Source organism: Odontesthes bonariensis, chromosome 22 (genome assembly GCF_027942865.1).
Source record: "Odontesthes bonariensis isolate fOdoBon6 chromosome 22, fOdoBon6.hap1, whole genome shotgun sequence".
NCBI classification, from domain to species: Eukaryota; Metazoa; Chordata; class Actinopteri; order Atheriniformes; family Atherinopsidae; genus Odontesthes; species Odontesthes bonariensis.
Window position 1 is genome coordinate 29,730,202 of NC_134527.1, and position 17,329 is coordinate 29,747,530.

General features: G+C 42.3%; 2 protein-coding genes across 2 annotated transcripts; one reads left to right on the forward strand and one right to left on the reverse strand.

Annotated features, from left to right (window-relative positions):
• Positions 1–102: 102 nt before the first annotated feature.
• On the reverse strand, positions 103–5,946 carry mrps24 (mitochondrial ribosomal protein S24). Its single transcript, XM_075455444.1, has 4 exons — positions 5,718–5,946; positions 4,840–4,917; positions 2,755–2,866; positions 103–837 (listed from the first exon to the last, which is right to left on the reverse strand). Exons 1-4 carry the CDS (start codon positions 5,745–5,747, stop codon positions 554–556), a joined length of 504 nt encoding a protein of 167 aa, XP_075311559.1. The 5' UTR covers positions 5,748–5,946; the 3' UTR covers positions 103–553.
• Positions 5,947–6,990: 1,044 nt separating this feature from the next.
• On the forward strand, positions 6,991–16,267 carry nudcd3 (NudC domain containing 3). The gene is made up of 6 exons (XM_075455750.1): positions 6,991–7,366; positions 9,575–9,861; positions 13,223–13,355; positions 13,448–13,591; positions 13,676–13,864; positions 15,462–16,267. The coding sequence occupies exons 1-6, from the start codon at positions 7,169–7,171 to the stop codon at positions 15,570–15,572; spliced, it is 1,062 nt and encodes a 353-aa protein (XP_075311865.1). The 5' UTR covers positions 6,991–7,168; the 3' UTR covers positions 15,573–16,267.
• Positions 16,268–17,329: the final 1,062 nt, after the last annotated feature.

The following is a 17,329-nucleotide window of genomic DNA, read 5'->3' on the forward strand; positions in this document are numbered from 1 at the left end:
TCCAAACAAAGCCTTTGAGTTCCATATTGGTCCAATCCATACAGAGCCAATTAATAAAAAGTTTCCAAACGAAGGAAACCAACAGATTGCACCGAAACTTCCCTTATTTATGGATTTATTCTGTGATACAATCTTGTCCATTGGCAAAACAATATAATCTTAAATGGTGAACAGGAGACAGCTGTGCACACATCAGGGCAGCTGCATAAAGAGCTAAAGGTTTTCACAGATGGATTTTATTTAAATTGTCAATGATCTGCACATACAGTTGTGTTTTCTTATGCTAAGTACATAAATACCTGCTTTCAAACGACAAAACACCACCCGATACTCTAACATGATCAAAGTGTGGAGGTTTATTTGAGAGTAGGTAACATGACATATTTCATTTCTGAACGCTGGTTTTTCTCATTACCTTTATGAGAAAATAGGCTTTTTAAATGTAAATAACAGCTTCTGTTGGTACGTTCAACGCCTTCTTTACGTTCATTTCACAAAAGCACTGCAGCTGAGAACTCTTGAGGAGTTTTATCACACGACATTAGCAGCTCCCTCAGAGGTACTTATACACGGCTTTTTCCTGCAGGGTCTGAACCTCCAGCTTCACGGGACATTTGTAGAAGTGCGACAGCAGTGACTCCGTATATCCGATCAGGAAGTAGAACTTATGAGGCGGGAGTTTCTGCAACATCAAAGCGCACACGATGAGCACGTTGCCGCGCCTTTTGATCACGATCTCGTTGGCCAGGCAGCCGTGGAAGGTCCCAAACATGAGCCTCCGGATGAAGACGTCCTCCACGGTGCGCTCGGCCGCCCCCTCTTCACCTTTCAGGTTACCTGTCAGAGAAACAAGGCGTGTCCTGAGATATACAACAACTTTAGCTTTAAGTGTGTGTGAGATTCTTAATGGGAAGGACTCAGTTAAACTCAGTTTTACCAGCCGTGATCGGTCAAAATGAAGATTATAGGGTTTAAAAAGCAAGAAAACACAAAGTAAATCCTGTTTTAAATGTTTTTTAGAAACATGTAAGGACTCATCTTTGCATGAATTAAAATGTTAAAGCTCTAATGACAGCCTGTATTAAAAGAATGTGTTTGACATAACAGAAAAATGACGTATCACAGACTCTCTCTCTCAGAGTGAAACAAAAAAAATTTAAATAAAATAACAAAATAAAAAAATTTGGAGGGAAAATGTAGGTCAACATGATATAAAGGGAAGTAATACAGGAAGAAACACTGGAGTAACAAATAAACCAAGGAAGAAATTAAATATATTCTACTTAAAATTAAAGGCCTACAGAAAGCTGACACTACACCCAATACATAACGATAATACATACACAGAGGAACAATAATGATCATTGGACTCTACACCAAAACATTTCATAAAGGCATGAAATTTGCGATTTTGAATTTGCCGCTTGGAAATCCTTCCTGGAATTCCAGACTGAGGGCGGGGCTTCCGTGTGACGTCACAGGTGCCATGGGTTTTCCTGGCTGCCGCTATGGTATGCTTGTTGAGTGGTGAAGGCAATAAAACGTTGGGTTCAGTGCAGTTTTTATTGCGAGTAGATGTACGAAGTGCTGTGGGTGCGTATGTTGCCCTCAGCAGCTCACACCACCGGGGACAGAGGAAGCAGAGAGACCCGCGGTCTTGTGTCTGTGCCTCCCTGTCCGTCTGCCTCCTCTCTGGTGAAATCAGCCGGAGCCATCCCGCCGTGTTCAGCTCCCTGCGGTGCGGACGCTCAGGGGGAATCCACCTGGCGGAGAGCGGACACACCGCCGGATGGTTGCCCTGAAATCAGCCGGCGGGGGTCTTGATGATCGCTCTGCCGAGATTTCCACTCTCCACCTGGCGGAGAGTGTGTCCGCTCTCCGCCAGGTGGATTCCTGTCCGCACCGCAGGGAGCTGAACACGGCGGGATGGCTCCGGCTGATTTCACCAGAGAGGAGGCAGGCGAACGGGGAGACACAGACACAAGACCGCGGGTCTCTCTGCTTCCTCTGCCCCCGGTGGTGTGAGCTGCTGCTGCTGCTGAGGGCAACACAGCACTTCGTACATCTACTCGCAATAAAAACTGCCCTGAAACCCAACGTTTTATATTTCCAAGCGACGTCCCGCGGCACACATCGAAATTTGCCGTGAAGAAGCTGTCCAGGTCTGGCAAACTGCTGGCTTCGCTACTAGAACTACTGGGGGTTGTTCCAGCAGCTGGCACTCGCGACGTCACGCACCTGTCGTTCCAGTTTGCCAAATTCGAGTCAAATGTGGTGATAGTTTATTGGGCCTAATCAGGACTATCCAGGGGCCTAAAATTATTTTAAAATCATAAAAAAATTCCATGGTATATAAGGAATCGATCTGCTATTTCAGTTTTGTGCAAAAAAAAAAAATCACCTTTCTGTAGGCCTTTAAATTGAAAACTAGGGTGCAAAGTAAATAAATAGCAACATTAACAGAAGTTTCAATTAAATTTCAAGCAGAAAAATAAATTACTTTCACAATCTCTATGATTATTTCTGCATAAATTAACCTTTTTATTTCATTTTAGTTATATTTATCATCATATAAACTTATTTGTTTCGCCATTTCCATATTTTTGTATGTATTTAGAATTTCTTCCTGTAGCTCATTGCTTCTGTAGTTGCTGCTCTCTGCCTGTAGAGGGCAGAACTGAATAGAGCTGCGAGAGACACTTTCCAGTATACGAAGCAGGTGTTTTCAAGCCAAAACGCCCTAAACGTACTCACTGGTGTGCTGTGACAGCCATCCTTTGCGGTGGGCGATGTGATGAGGATGATGCGCCTGCTCGTAGGTCAGCGGTCTGTCGCCTTTACCCACTCGGATACGAGCGGCTCGATTCTGCAGGACGGAAGATGAAGGCAGAAAAGAACGAAAATCAACCTTTTATCAAATTCATCTACATTTACAGGCGGTCTTTAAGGTTCACAGTAGGGGTGTGCAAAAAAAAAATCGTCATGACGATGCATCGCGATTCTAATTTTCGCAATCTACTGCATCGATTCTGGACGCCAAGTAGCCTATCGATTATTTAAAAAAAAAAAAAAGCCTTTAATGATAGGACACATGCAATTGATGCATTTCGCTGCAAGGGATGTTTGCAATATATGTAAATATTTTTTATAGTTGTATAAAGCCTATGCACTTTTTTTGTCTGTACTGATCATCCCTATTTTGTTATTTTAAGTTTTATAAATCCTATGCACTTTTTGTGATGAGTGTGTCCAGTAATAGTAATATTTGTGTCCAGTAATATTTGTTTTAATGGCAATACCTCCAAAAGTTGTTTCAATAAATACAGTTATGAATTGATTTGCTTTGAGTTATGTATCAATTGAAGACACTATCCATACACAGCCAGTCAGCCACTGGTAATGGCTGTATTTTTTTTTTAAGTATGTTCAGTGAAAATATCGCAATGCATCGCGATGCATCGTGATAGAATCACATCGTGGCATGTGAATCGTGATTCGAATCGAATCGTGACTTCTTTGCCAATACCCACCCCTAGTTCACAGCCCCTCTCAGGTCAAGGTAAAACAGACTTATTCCAGCCTAAAGTAAAGTTTTCAGTCATGCTGTTGGTGTAAATGTGGCTGTAATAAGAATATAAGGGGATAAGCTTTTTAATAACTCAGAGGTGTCTTACAACAATATTTTTTATTGATCTATTAATGAGCAGCTGTAAACAAACTGTAGATGAGTTCATCCACACAGTTAAAGGCTCCTGATTCTGGACTCAAACACATGCTGTATTTCAGCATCTCTGGTTCAAAATGTATTTAATATTCAGAATAGATTTTAAGATTCTTCTCCTTACATATAAAGCTCTTAATGACCGAGCTCCATCATATCTTAAAGATCTCATTATAAGATATTTTCCCAACAGAGCACTTCGTTCCCAAACTGCAGGTTTACTTGAGGTTCCCAGAGTTTCTGAAAGCAGAATGGGAGGCAGAGCCTTCAGTTATCAGGCCCCTCTCTGTGGAACCAGCTGCCAGTTTGGGAGGCAGAGCCTTCAGTTATCAGGCCCCTCTCTGTGGAACCAGCTGCCAGTTTGGGAGGCAGAGCCTTCAGTTATCAGGCCCCTCTCTGTGGAACCAGCTGCCAGTTTGGGAGGCAGAGCCTTCAGTTATCAGGCCCCTCTCTGTGGAACCAGCTGCCAGTTTGGGAGGCAGAGCCTTCAGTTATCAGGCCCCTCTCTGTGGAACCAGCTGCCAGTTTGGGAGGCAGAGCCTTCAGTTATCAGGCCCCTCTCTTGTGGAATAAGCTGCCAGTAAAGACACTCTCTCTACCTTTAAGATCAGGCTTAAAACTTTCCTTTCTGATAGTTATGGATGGCTCAGGTGACCCTGAAACATCCCATAGTTATGCTGCTATAGGCCTCGACTGCTGGGGGACCTCCCATGATGCACCTCTCCTCCCTCTGCTCTCTTCACTCTCCATGTACATGTGACATCACTGTTGTCATTAACTTGTGTTTCTTATTCTCAGCAGGTATCCCTGGCCTGGTGTTACATTGTTTGTTGTCCCCTCTTTCCTGTCCTCTCAGCCCCCAGCTGATCGAGGCGGATGGCCACCCTTCCTGGTTCTGGTTCTAATGGAGGTTTCTTCCTGTTAAAAGGGAGTCGTTTCTTTCCACAGTCGCCTCGTGCACGCTCAGGACGGAGAAGTTGAATTGGACTAATTTGGATTAGGATTGTATTACAATGAATTGGACTGCATCTTTGAAGCGCCTTGAGATGACATTTGTTGTGATTTGGCGCTTTATAAATGAAACTGAATTGAGTAAATAGGTAAATAGGAGTGTTTACCTTGCAGCATGCTGCAGTGACGTGAAGGCCTCTGCTTCCAGAGGAGCTGCACAGTGAGCTGGACCGGGCCAAGGCACTCTGTAAATGGCAAATGGTTCTTTTTAACCTTGTTTAAGTTCCATAAAACATTTTCACACATTCATTCATACATACATACACCACTTCAATTGATATATTTAGATGTATTTAATACAACCAATGCGCATATTGGTGCCATGCTCAAGGACCCTCTGACACAGAGTTGTATCGGGTAATTGAACCACTGAGGTTCCAGTTGGAAGACAAGATCATAAAAATGATCACATGTCCGTGAATCTGGTAGAGAATACAATGTGTCCGATCGGCCCAAATTGACCCTGGGGTAATGAGCCTAAATATCCAGCCAGTTAATTATTCTATTTATCTTTTTAGGTAAATTCACACTACATTTCTGTAAAAGTCTTTAAAACATTAGCTACACTCTATGAGGAAGAGGTGGATGTGATGTTAGATATTTATGCTTTGTTTAGTTTTTGCCAGAAATCCAAGAAACAAGTCATTGGCTCCCCCAACCAGGAGCCAGGAATGTCATATAATAAAAAGGGTTCAAAAAGGCGTAGAGTAAGACTAAGTTTATACATTAACACATTAAAACACACAAATGATGAGTTAAACCACACAAATATGAGTTCTTAATAACTGATGAGTTACTGTCACTCTATACAATCTCTGAAATACTTCTGACATAAAATTATTATCTCTAAACGACAAGATGCGACGGTTAGGTTACATTTTTACAGGTGAAACAGATTAGAATGGTTTGAACTGATAGCTTATAAATAAACCCGATCTGAAAGCACAAACCTGCATATTAAAATAATTGAAAATAAACTCCTTACCAGCAGCCTCACGCTCAAGGACGCCGCCATGTTTTTTCTATAACGTACAAAGCGGAACTATCTCACGCTAATCCCCAATTTCTTTTAATTTAAATGTAGTCACAGTTTGAAAAAGCACTCAATTTTTTTTAAGGTACGCAGTAATCATTACAGCTCTTCTTAAAAACGCATTACTACCGGAAATTGTCTTCGTGGAACCGATATCCGACGACAAGTTGCCAGCGGAAGTCTGTTGAGATGTACTAACCGGAAATTGAAAAAAAATAAAATGGTTTTAACTTGAAATTCAGCTCTTTTTCGTGCTTGTAAACACATTTATTTTAAAAGTACCATTTTTAAATGTAAAAACTTTCGTCGACGATAAAACTCGAGCCTGAAAGTTTTCTTTAAAAATGTTTTTTCATTCGTTTTCTTTCTAAACACTTTTTATGACTCTTATGTCTTCTATTTGAGCTATGATTCTATTTTAGGCTGCTTCCATGGTGAAAATGAATATATTTTACTATATATCAAATACATTATAATGTCAGTAGTATATTTACAACGTGCTGACAAAATGCTAATGTCACACTTTTCATACACGGTCTTTATTTGAATATGTTAAAAGAAAATATACTTTTAAGTTAAAGTTATCTGCAGTTACTAAAGTGTGTTTATTTAAAATGTTCTGTTAAACATATTTTTACATGTTTAAAATAGTATTCTCAGAATTATCATTGTGACAGCGCATTGAAAGCATTTTTTTGTATATATATATATTTAGATTTTCCTAAAGTTTTGGTAAATTTTAGATGACATTTCAGTGCAATTTTAAACAACATATAAAGTAATAACAAATTATTTTACTAAACTACTATTAAGTCCTGATCTTTGTATATTATATTTTTTGCATACAAAGTAAGTGAGCTTTCTCTTACTGATCAAGCATGTAAATTAGTGCACACACAGAAGTACAATAAATACTCTTTAAATTCTGTTTTTCTCTTATCTAAATATACTGAGCACAAAACTAGTTGTTCCAAATTGGTAAACTCTAAGTTAACTAATCATTAGCACACTTTAAGTTTACTGAGGAAGATTTTTGCTCAAGCACTCAAAAAAGTCAATAGTATCCATAACAATCCATAACTCTGACTGTGTTCAGCATAGATATATATATATGAATATTCGTACATATATGTATTTATATGTATATTCGAGGTGTTCAGTCTCTATCTCTGCTCCATCTGACACATTACGGCAGAATACTGTGCACTTATTTTGAAAACACTGCACCGGAAGTGGCTTTATTGTTCTGGAAGGGGGAAAGCAGCCGTTGGGAAACGTCAACTCGTACTTCTTGGTTATTTCTATACTTAACTCTCTTGACAAATACTCGGTATTTCGGTCGAATCGGTGTCGGCTGGAACACTTTACGGCTTTCCTGAAGGGGACGAACGTTAGAGGTTGCCATGGCGTCGCCGCTGGAGATGACGGAGATGTACGACAACGCTCTGCTGGGGATATTGCAGCACGTTGGGAACATTCAGGACTTCCTACAGGTCTACTTTGGGTTTTTGTACCGCAAGACGGACTTTTATCGCCTCCTTTCAGGTCCAAACGACAAGATGGGCTTCCCTCCAGGTGTGGCGGAAAAGATGGTGGCAAAGGTGGAGTGTGTCCTCACTACTAACGGTCGTAAAGAGCCAGTGAAGTTATTCCACCTTAAAATGTATATGTTTTAAACTCAGTTAGATGTGAAAAAGAAAGCCATCAAGGCGCTAAAAACATCATTAGGTTCTTATCAGGTGTTAAAATTAGGTAAAAAACGACCTCAGATGAGCAACAACACATGATATGTTACACTGCGTTATTATTAGCTACATCTCAGACTCTGCAGGCCTCAGTTAGCATGTTAAAGGTTAAAGTTCATGACAGCACAATTGTGTGGCTTGTTTGGAGCGGTTGCAGGAGAAAGCCTCTTCTCTCTAAAAAGAACATGGCAGCACAGCTTAGGTTTGCAAAGCTGCATCTGAACAAACCACAAGACTTCTGGAACAATGTCCTTTGGACAGAGCAGACCAAAGTGGAGATGTTTGCTCATAATGCACAGCAGCACGTTTGGAGGAAACCAAACACAGCATATCAGCACAAACACCTCACACCAGCTGTCAAGCACGGTGGTGGAGGGCTGATGATCTGGGCTGGTTCTGCAGCCACAGGACCTGGGCACCTTGCAGTCATTGAGTCCACCATGAACTCCTCTGGATACCAAAGTGTTCTAGAGTCAGATGTGAGGCCGTCTGTCTGACAGCTGAAGCTGGGCTGAAACTGGCTCATCAACAGGACAATGATCCCAAACACAGCAGGAGATCTACAGCAGAATGTGTGAAGAAGAGAAGAATCAAGGTGTTGCAATGGTCCAGTCAGTGTCCAGAACTCAGCCTGACTGAGATGCTGTGCTGGGACCTTCAGAGAGCTGTGCAGAAACCAATGCTGCAAACCTCAATGAGCTGAAGCAGCACTGGAAAGCAGAGTGGGCCAAGATTCCTCCACCACCATGAGAGAGACTGATAACCATCACTTCAACATATTGCTGCTAAAGGTGCTTCTACAAGCTGTTGGATCAGGGGGTTCACTTAGTTTTTGTTCCATAAATAATAATTTAGTGTAATATGTCATGTGTTGTTGTTCATCTGAGGTTGTTTTTACCTAATTTTAACACCGGCTGAGGACCAGATTATTTAAAAAAAATCCTGACCTGTAAAACTTTAAGATTAAAAGAAAGTGTACTTTCTTTTTCTCACTCCATTACTGAACGGAATAAAAGCGGACGCTTGACTGACACTATGAGGAAAATTTACCTGATTTTGAGTTAACCTCAAGCAAAGATGTGGTTTGTGTTTATGTAGAGACATCTAGTGGCAGAAAATGTGAATTACATTAAGCTGAAACCCCCCAAAAACTGTGAGAACCTCCAGAAAACCCTTGATTTTTGCAGTGATGGGGGCAACTTGTTGCATCTTTGGATATAAACTCATTGTACTTATGTTATGAAAACACAACAATTCTAATTTATTTGTTAGTTTTTAATATTATATCACATTTTTGCCAAACAGAAAGCCTTAAAATGACACCAAAACCCGAAAGATACTGATTATTGGTCTATTTATTTTATTGGGAAACTAAAGCTAAAGCTAAGATATTAAATAGAAATACCCATGAAGCTGTTTCCTGATATCTAAAAGCAGACTTATTGAAAAATATATTTTTTTAAACTCACAAAGTATTCCACCTGAGTGGATAAATACGGTTTATCTTCACGTACCACTGTTTGCATTTCCTCTCCTTTCACCTGGTGTCAAACCATAAAAACGTAACAACTATCTCAAACTGCCGTCTCCACCTCAGTTATTTTTGTTGTATTACAGAATTTCTAAGTTTAAATATGTAAATGTAGGTGTTATCTAGTTAAAAATATGCTAATTTTCATGAATATACAGTTACAAACGTGTAAATTAAACAACTAAATGTGTGATTTGGAAGATTATTTTCAAGTAGCCTGGAAGAAGATACTTTATGAAAGCAAAATAGCTCAAAATTGAAGTAATTTCACCTCTAGAAATCACAGTTTGTGCACCTGTAACTGTCTTAGGTGTCTTTATCTGTACCGTATTTTCCGCACTATAGAGCGCATTGGATTATATGGCGCACTTTCGTTTTTTGAGAAAATTAAAGGCTTCTAAGTAAGCCTTATAGTGCGGAAAATACGGTATTAGCTTCATATTGGAGCTGGCAGATCCTGTCCTAAAGGGAGAGTCCACCAGTTTTCCGCTACAGCAGCTGATGATCTGGGATGGTCTTCTGTTTTCCCTCAGACGTTTAAGCTGTTTGAGAATCTGGCGGAGCACGAGAGGGAGCGAGCGCTCGGCGAGCTGCAGAAGAGGACGGAAAGTAAAAGTGTTCCTGCAGCGTTCCAAGAGTTGGAGGTCATCTCCGAGCCCTGCGAGGGGAAGGAGCAGAGCGGCGCCGAGGCAGCGCAGGTGGAGAGCGCTCCCTCTGATTCAGGGGATGTTTCCACTGCCGAGGTTTCAGATGTGTCCGCCAGCGGCGGAGGTGGCGGAGGACCGACAGCTGAAGGAGATCAGGCAGCGTCAGCAGAGGAGTGAGTAACCATCAGTTTTTCCATCAAAACTTCCCGTTTTTGTTGCTGAATTAAATCTGATCTGCTTTTCAGGTCTCATTACCCATGAGTAAGCCTTAATAACTGTGGAACTTTCTAAAATTTTAAGAGTTTTAAGTCACTAAACAAAGATCTAACAAAGACTCTTTCAGGGTCACTATTAGCAAGATGTTCTATCCCCATGCTGGTCCATGGTGAGAAGATAAGGAGACAATCTGAGCAGTTTAACTTTCTTTTATGATGTTCTTTTCATTTAGAAGTTGAAAACAGAAAGGCGCCGCACCTTCAGGGAGAGCCGAGGCCAACGCAACAAACAAAACATCCCAAACTGTAGATTAAAGGCACGACTGATTAAACCGTGAAGATTAAAGCCTGGTTTATAGTCGGTAACGCAAGACGCAACGCAAGACGCAAGCCCTTGCGCGGTTGCAAGCCCCCCCTTGCGTGCGTCACCTCAATTTTCTAAACTTCACGCAAGACGCAAGCGCAAGCCACTGGCTGTGGTCGAAACCGCCTACTACTTGATCGATCTGACAGTATGCAGAGCGTTTACACACAGTGCACTTCACTCCTGCCCGAGCCGAAATCAGCCGGCTTGAAAAGCTGATTTCCCTTAAGCTATAAACTCTGTAAATATATAACTTTAGCAACATTTGAAACATTTTCAGGCGAGAAAGTAGTCGTTTAGACCCCCAAGGTGTTGAAAATCTGACAAAATACCGGCTATTTACAAGAAGAAGAAGCATGAATCACTCGAAGAGGTCCTGGCGGTGAATTTCCTTTCATCGTAGTAGGCTTGTCATTGAAAAAACCCGCTACTCCACCTACTGTCCTGGCGGCGAATCGCCACGCAGCACACGCAACCGCCGACAAAGCAAAATGAAGTATAAACGTCTCGAGCCATTAACATACGCCCAAGACGCAAGCGCAAGGGCAGTTAAAAGAAGTATAACTCAGCCTTAACTTCAACATGAACGGGTACAGTCAACAAAAATGGCTTAACCAAGAAGTCTGTGACCAACACAAAGATGGGGTGGAAGTGGCAGCCAGGAGGGGCCGGACCTGGGAAATATGGGATGTAGAAACTCCTAACAATGAAGTCGACCGATGAGCAGCTTTCAGCCACAGCTGCGTTTTTAAGTGCAGATGAAACAACGTAGAAACATTCCTGCTGTCACCATAATGCAGTTAGCTGCTCCTCCTACTTTTCGGTCCAACTGAACCGTACGTTTTTAGCTTCATCGCCATGGTTACGGTCAGCCACAGCTTCCCCTGCTTCCTGTTTGGAAGTGACAACAGCGCACGTGCCGGTTGAAAACGCAGAACGAGTCACTGAACGACGTAATCAGTTTCTTCAGTCCAGCGTTGAACTGGACCAAGTTGTTCAAACAGTGGGATGAAAAGTGGCTGCTGCACATCCACAGTCTTTAGCTAACTCTGCTGGAACATTAGCCTCAGATAGAGTTTATCCACAGTCTTTAGCTAACTCTGCTGGAACATTAGCCTCAGATAGTTTATGCACAGTCTTTAGCTAACTCTGCTGGGACATTAGCCTCAGATAGAGTTTATCCACAGTCTTTAGCTAACTCTGCTGGAACATTAGCCTCAGATAGAGTTTATCCACAGTCTTTAGCTAACTCTGCTGGAACATTAGCCTCAGATAGAGTTTATCCACAGTCTTTAGCTAACTCTGCCGGAACATTAGCCTCAGATAGAGTTTATCCACTGGGCTCTGATATCCTCTGAGGCTGCTGCTGGATGGAAGATGCATGCTCCTCAGTGCAGCCGACAACAGCACATTTACACTAGAAGCTGGCTTCATCTATCCAGCAGAGTGGATGTGAGTGGGCGGGGCTTAGCAGAGGAGGTGGAGTCAACTTAAGGAGTGACGTACTTTAGAAATGAAAATCAGAACGGCTCGTTAAAGTGATACTCCGGAGTAGATTCAACCTGGGGTCATTTGAACCGTGATATCCAGCCAAGTAGCCCACCCGCAGTTTTTTCGATATTGGCTGAACATCAGCTGAGTTACTGAGTTATCCCGAATAGCTTCGTACAAGGGTTAATGGATCCTGGTCCGTATCTCCAAAATTACCACACTAAAATTACATGCCATGACACCAAACTTCTACAGTAGTACAAATATGGTCTGTACTCACCAAACAATGCATTTGGAAGTTTGAAAATAGTCCAGGAGTTTATTATTATCAACACAAGCCTGATAGCTTCTCTGCAGCTAAAGCTGCGTCAACGTCACTTCAGGAAGCTGGGAGCTTCAAAGTAAGATGAGGGTTGATCTACTACTGTAGACAACAAAGCAAGGCTGCTCAATTTCTCCATTGATAAAATAATTTCACAACTCTACAACAAAAAATTCATAAAAAAACATGTAGAATATAGCATATACTTTGTTGTCTACAGTAGTAGATCAACCCTCATCTTACTTTGAAGCTCCCAGCTCCCTGAAGTGACGTCGACGCAGCTTTAGCTGCAGAGAAGCTATCAGGCTTGTGTTGATAATAATAAACTCCTGGACTATTTTCAAACTTCCAAATGCATCGTTTTGTGAGTACAGACCATATTTGTACTACTGTAGAAGTTTGGTGTCATGGCATGTAATTTTAGTGTGGTAATTTTGGAGATACTGCCAGGATCCATTAACCCTTGTACGAAGCTATTCGGGATAACTCAGTAACTCAGCTGATGTTCAGCCAATATCGAAAAAACTGCGGGTGGGCTACTTGGCTGGATATCACGGTTCAAATGACCCCAGGTTGAATCTACTCCGGAGTATCACTTTAAAGGAGGAACTTTCAAACGAAGGCGAACTAAAAAAATTCCAGGGTTGTGACCTCAGACACCCTAATAAATGCTCCAGGAACAGAAAGAAGTGATTTTTATACGATATGTCGCCTTTAAAGCAGCACTTAGTGAAGTTTGTGAACCTTAAAATGATGTGTTTCTGACTCGTTTTGACTTTTCTTGGGTGTAAAGCTGCAGTTCACAGTTTTAGCTCCCAGCCCTGCCCTGTTCCAGATCACTTTACAGTTGCTCGACATGTTTATGGGCTTTGATGCTTCTCTGGTGCCTCATCCACATGACAACAAATTCCGGTGCACGGCCATGCATGTGCAGGGTTTGCACAGAGATGTGTTTTGTATTCATGTAGGAAGAGCCAAAGAGCAAAAGAAAAAAGCCAAATTCTCTTGTGTTACTTTAGAATAAGATAAAAGTAGATGTTGAGTGATTGAGAACATGCTACAGAACATTATGAAGTCACTGTGTGAGGTGATAGAGCAGGAACTATTCAACATGTTGGTTGTTAAATGTCTTCGTGCTTCAGGGGTCAGAACAAGTTCCAGGCCGATTCCGACAGTTACAACGGGGCGGTGAGGGAAAACTACAGCTGGTCTCAGGACTACACGGACGTGGAGCTCCGGGTGATCGTCCCCAAGACGGTGATGAAGGGCAAACAGGTGAGCGGGGTCTATTGGACCACCTGACGCAGCAGCAGCTCCGTGGGTTGGCTGACTGCAGGTGTGTTGTTGTGTTGGCCGGCCGTCCTCAGGTCAGCGTGAGTCTGCAGACCAGCCGGCTGCGAGTGTGCGTGAGGGAAGGCGCCGAGGAGAAAACGCTGATGGAGGGCGAGTTCACTCACAAGATCAACACGGAGAACTCTCTGTGGAGTCTGGAACCGGGAAGCTGCGTGGTCGTAAGTATGCAGGCGTTGTGGTGTTTTTCTGTTGGGAGACGTCACAACGCAACTTAACTCGCCTTGATGTTCTCTAATCTGCAGCTGTCGCTCAGTAAGACCTCCGAGGTCTGGTGGAACGCGGTGCTGAAAGGCGAAAAAGAGATCGATGTCAACCAAATCAACCGCGAGCGCTCCATGGCAACGGTGGACGAGGAAGAGCACGCCGTTCTGGACAGACTCACGTTCGACTACCACCAGAAGCTGCAGGGAAAGCCGCAGAGTCACGAAATGGTGAGAAACCGCCTCAGTCTGAAGGAGTCGATTTCTGTGTAGGTCAGGTGGTCGGTGGCGCTTCCTGCTGGTGATTCTGGTTAGTGATGTTAGTGATTCTGGTTCTGAACCGACCCGTACCGGACTGCATAGTGGAAACGGGCAAGAGAGAGTCAGGAGACGAAGGATGGAGCGCAGGCCATACTTCTTGGTTTCATGAAGGAAGGAGAGCAGAGCGCCGCAGACAAAGGAGACCACGTGGAGGTTTAACTTATTAAACACGCCAAGGTTGTGTCCGTGTCGTATGAGGAAACATTTCAGCCTGACAGCATGACAAGGGGCGGAGCTACCAACCACCAAACACCTCCGTCATGTGTGTTCCTATGGAACACCCCTTCCTGGCTGCTGTTGCAAGGATTGGTCTTCTGTCTGCCCCACCAGTGGGAGAGGCTGGCATATATAAAACTTAACCATTGAGTTTCCGGGTTCAGTTAGTCTGAGCAGCTTCTGTGTGTCTCACTCTCTGTATTTCAGGTTTTGGTTAGTTTAGTTTCCTCTTTAGTTCTATTCGTCTCTCTGTGTTGAGTCGCTCCCTTTGCTGCTGAGATTTTCTTCTGTTTGTGGTTAGTTACTTTCTGTTATCCCCCGATTCAATGTGCACAGTCCAAAAAAGGCAGCTGGTGGTCATTCACACCCTCCCTCGTGAAACGTCCTCTAGATCCAAAAAGAAGTCCAGTTGCTCTCATTCAAGCTCCTGGGATCTAGTTCGTGGTGACCACGAATAAAACTCAGCCGCACACCTTAAAGCAACACCAGCTATGAGCTTCGGACTCATTTTGAAGTACATTTACTTTAGTTGACCATTGACCAGTACCTGACAGCATCCGGCAGCTGAGACACAGCAGTCCCTGGCTTTGGTTTCCAGCCCTGCACCACAATGACGATGAATTTGTGTGCACGGCTGCACGTGTGCAGGGTTCACACGGATGTTTTTGTGGTGTGACATCCCACAACTGCAGGAGGGGCCACAGAACCCAACTTTCTCTGGTGTTGCTTTAACTCCTGCAGCTTCATACGATGGAAACATGAACAACATAAACATCCTGATAATAAGATGGATTCATTTATTTAAATATTGTCACTCAGTGGCTCCCAACAAGTGCATTAAATATATCCAAATAAATGGATAAATGTCCACTTAACTGTCAGTAATGTATAATGTCTTATAAAGTAGTAATTCTATAACTTTATAGTGTACTCTGATCTTAATTTTGTTAGTTAAATTGACCTATTTTATACTTTGTTAGGCTTGCCTTTTGTAACGTGGTGTAAATCAGTTGATTCTATTTACCAAAGTCAGATGTCATTTCTGCTTAGCTGAGGGTGATGCATGTGATAGACCGTGAGAGCCCAACATATTTAATGTTTTGTCTCTTCAGCTTCAGCATTTTGATGGTTCAGACTTGCAAGAAATTCCAAAATAAGCTGTGAAAGGAAAGCTTTCACCACTTGGAGATGTTTCCATTCCTTCTTACAACACTTTTATTGTTCTGGCATTGATGATTGAGGATTGTTAGCATGAACTGTAATTCTCTAACATACTTGTCTCCATCTGTAGAAAGTGCACGACATGCTGAAGAAGGGCTGGGACGCAGAGGGCTCGCCTTTCAGGGGGCAGCAGTTTGACCCGTCCTTGTTCGACATCCCACCGAGCGCGGTGCAGTTCTGAGACGAAGCTGGAATTCAGCCTGATGTGAACTGACTTTAGTTTATTTAGCGAGCACACTGCAGGAGGGTCAACGTGCACCTGCTGAGCTGGCAGCAGCGTAGGTTCTGGTGTGTGGATTAAGCAGGAGGAGCAAGATGCTGACGAGGGCTGAATGAACTGTTTCTTCACCGGTTTGATCTTTATTTAATAATTCTGCAGTGCCTATGTGTTTATTATTGTTTCAGTGTATTTTGTAAAGCACATCCCCTTACTGTCCAGCAGCAGCAGTTGCCAAATTTATAGTTAAATTCAGACCAAAAATTCTGGAGAAGCCAGAACAGAATATCCAAATGTCCAAAGGTCAAGTTAAACGGCTGCTGCAGAAGAAGAAGAAGAAGAAGAAGAAGAAGAAGAAGAAAAGCTACGGGTTGATGAGACATGAATGTTAAAAACATGATGGGGATGCTTCTGTTTGCTTACGTCATGGTACGCTCCATCTTTTCTGCTTCTGTCAAGAGTAAAAAGCTTCATCTGATGTCAGTTTTGAACCTGATTTACTTTTAATGACGTGGCTCCAGCCTGTTCCTGCACTCATCTGTCACGGTGACGGACATTTCAGTGAGGAGAAGGGCTGATTTGAGGATCCACTGCTGGTTTACTGACTCCCAAACAAACCTCAAACAATAATTGAATAAAAACGTGTTAAAAAACAAAAATGAGTGATCCTTTTAAATCTGAACTCCTTCCACTTGAAGACTGCTGACAACCTTTTTCCAGAGCCTGAATATAAGCAACCGTCTGTAATGATCTTCTAGAAGTTTCAGCTGTTGTGACTTCTGGGCTAAACTCGATCCAAATGAGGGAGAAAACACAGCAGCCATTTTGGCTTTAAAGAGTTTTCAACCAATTTTACATTTTGGACACTGAGCAGGGGGGGCAGAGGACGATCTGGCCCTGTGAAGGACAGCATTTCCCAGTCTGGTTAATTTACACACACAAACAAACAACCCACAGATTAAAAGCATGTAGCCCTCCAGTCCACAGCCTCATGAGTGATAAGCCTCTGTTTTAAAACTCATTCACGTACTTTAACCAACACACCAGTCAGCTAATGTTACTTTGAGAGATAGAGTGCAATTTTGATCCAACTAAAGAATCAAAAGAGATGACAAAACAGGTCATTTTCCCATTGAACAACATTGCCATCTAGTGGTTATAACTGAGTATAAATGGATGATTATTGTTGGAAATACCAAAGGTTATTGTCCTGTACAACATCCTCAAAGAGGGGGGTCAAGTCTTTTCTTTCTGTATTCCTTTGGTTTGATCCCTTTTTTAAAAAACATGAAACAGTTTGTTATACAGCATTACAGCGTGATGATTATCTCATGAAACATGTTACTGGAAATGTGCTCTTAATACTGTCGACGGCGCAGAGAAATGACACAAATAAGTCAAGTTAAAACCGCGTCACAGTCCAGTAGTCCCATTTGGTGGGTGATGAGTCCAAGTGCTTGTTTTGAAATCTTATTTCATTTACTTATTTCCTCTTGCAATCTCCTGACAGCCTCATAGTGAAATCTGGCATTAAGAAATATATTTTTGACCTGATCAATGATTCTCAGACAAAGTTATGTGATGAAAAAAGACCCACCTCTATTTGGAAAAAACTTTATTTTACAAAACTTTAATTTATTGGTTATTTGGGGCATTTGAACACTTAGAGCACAGGTGGGTGTAAATATTTTAAATTTAATTTATAGAACAAATTTCTTTAA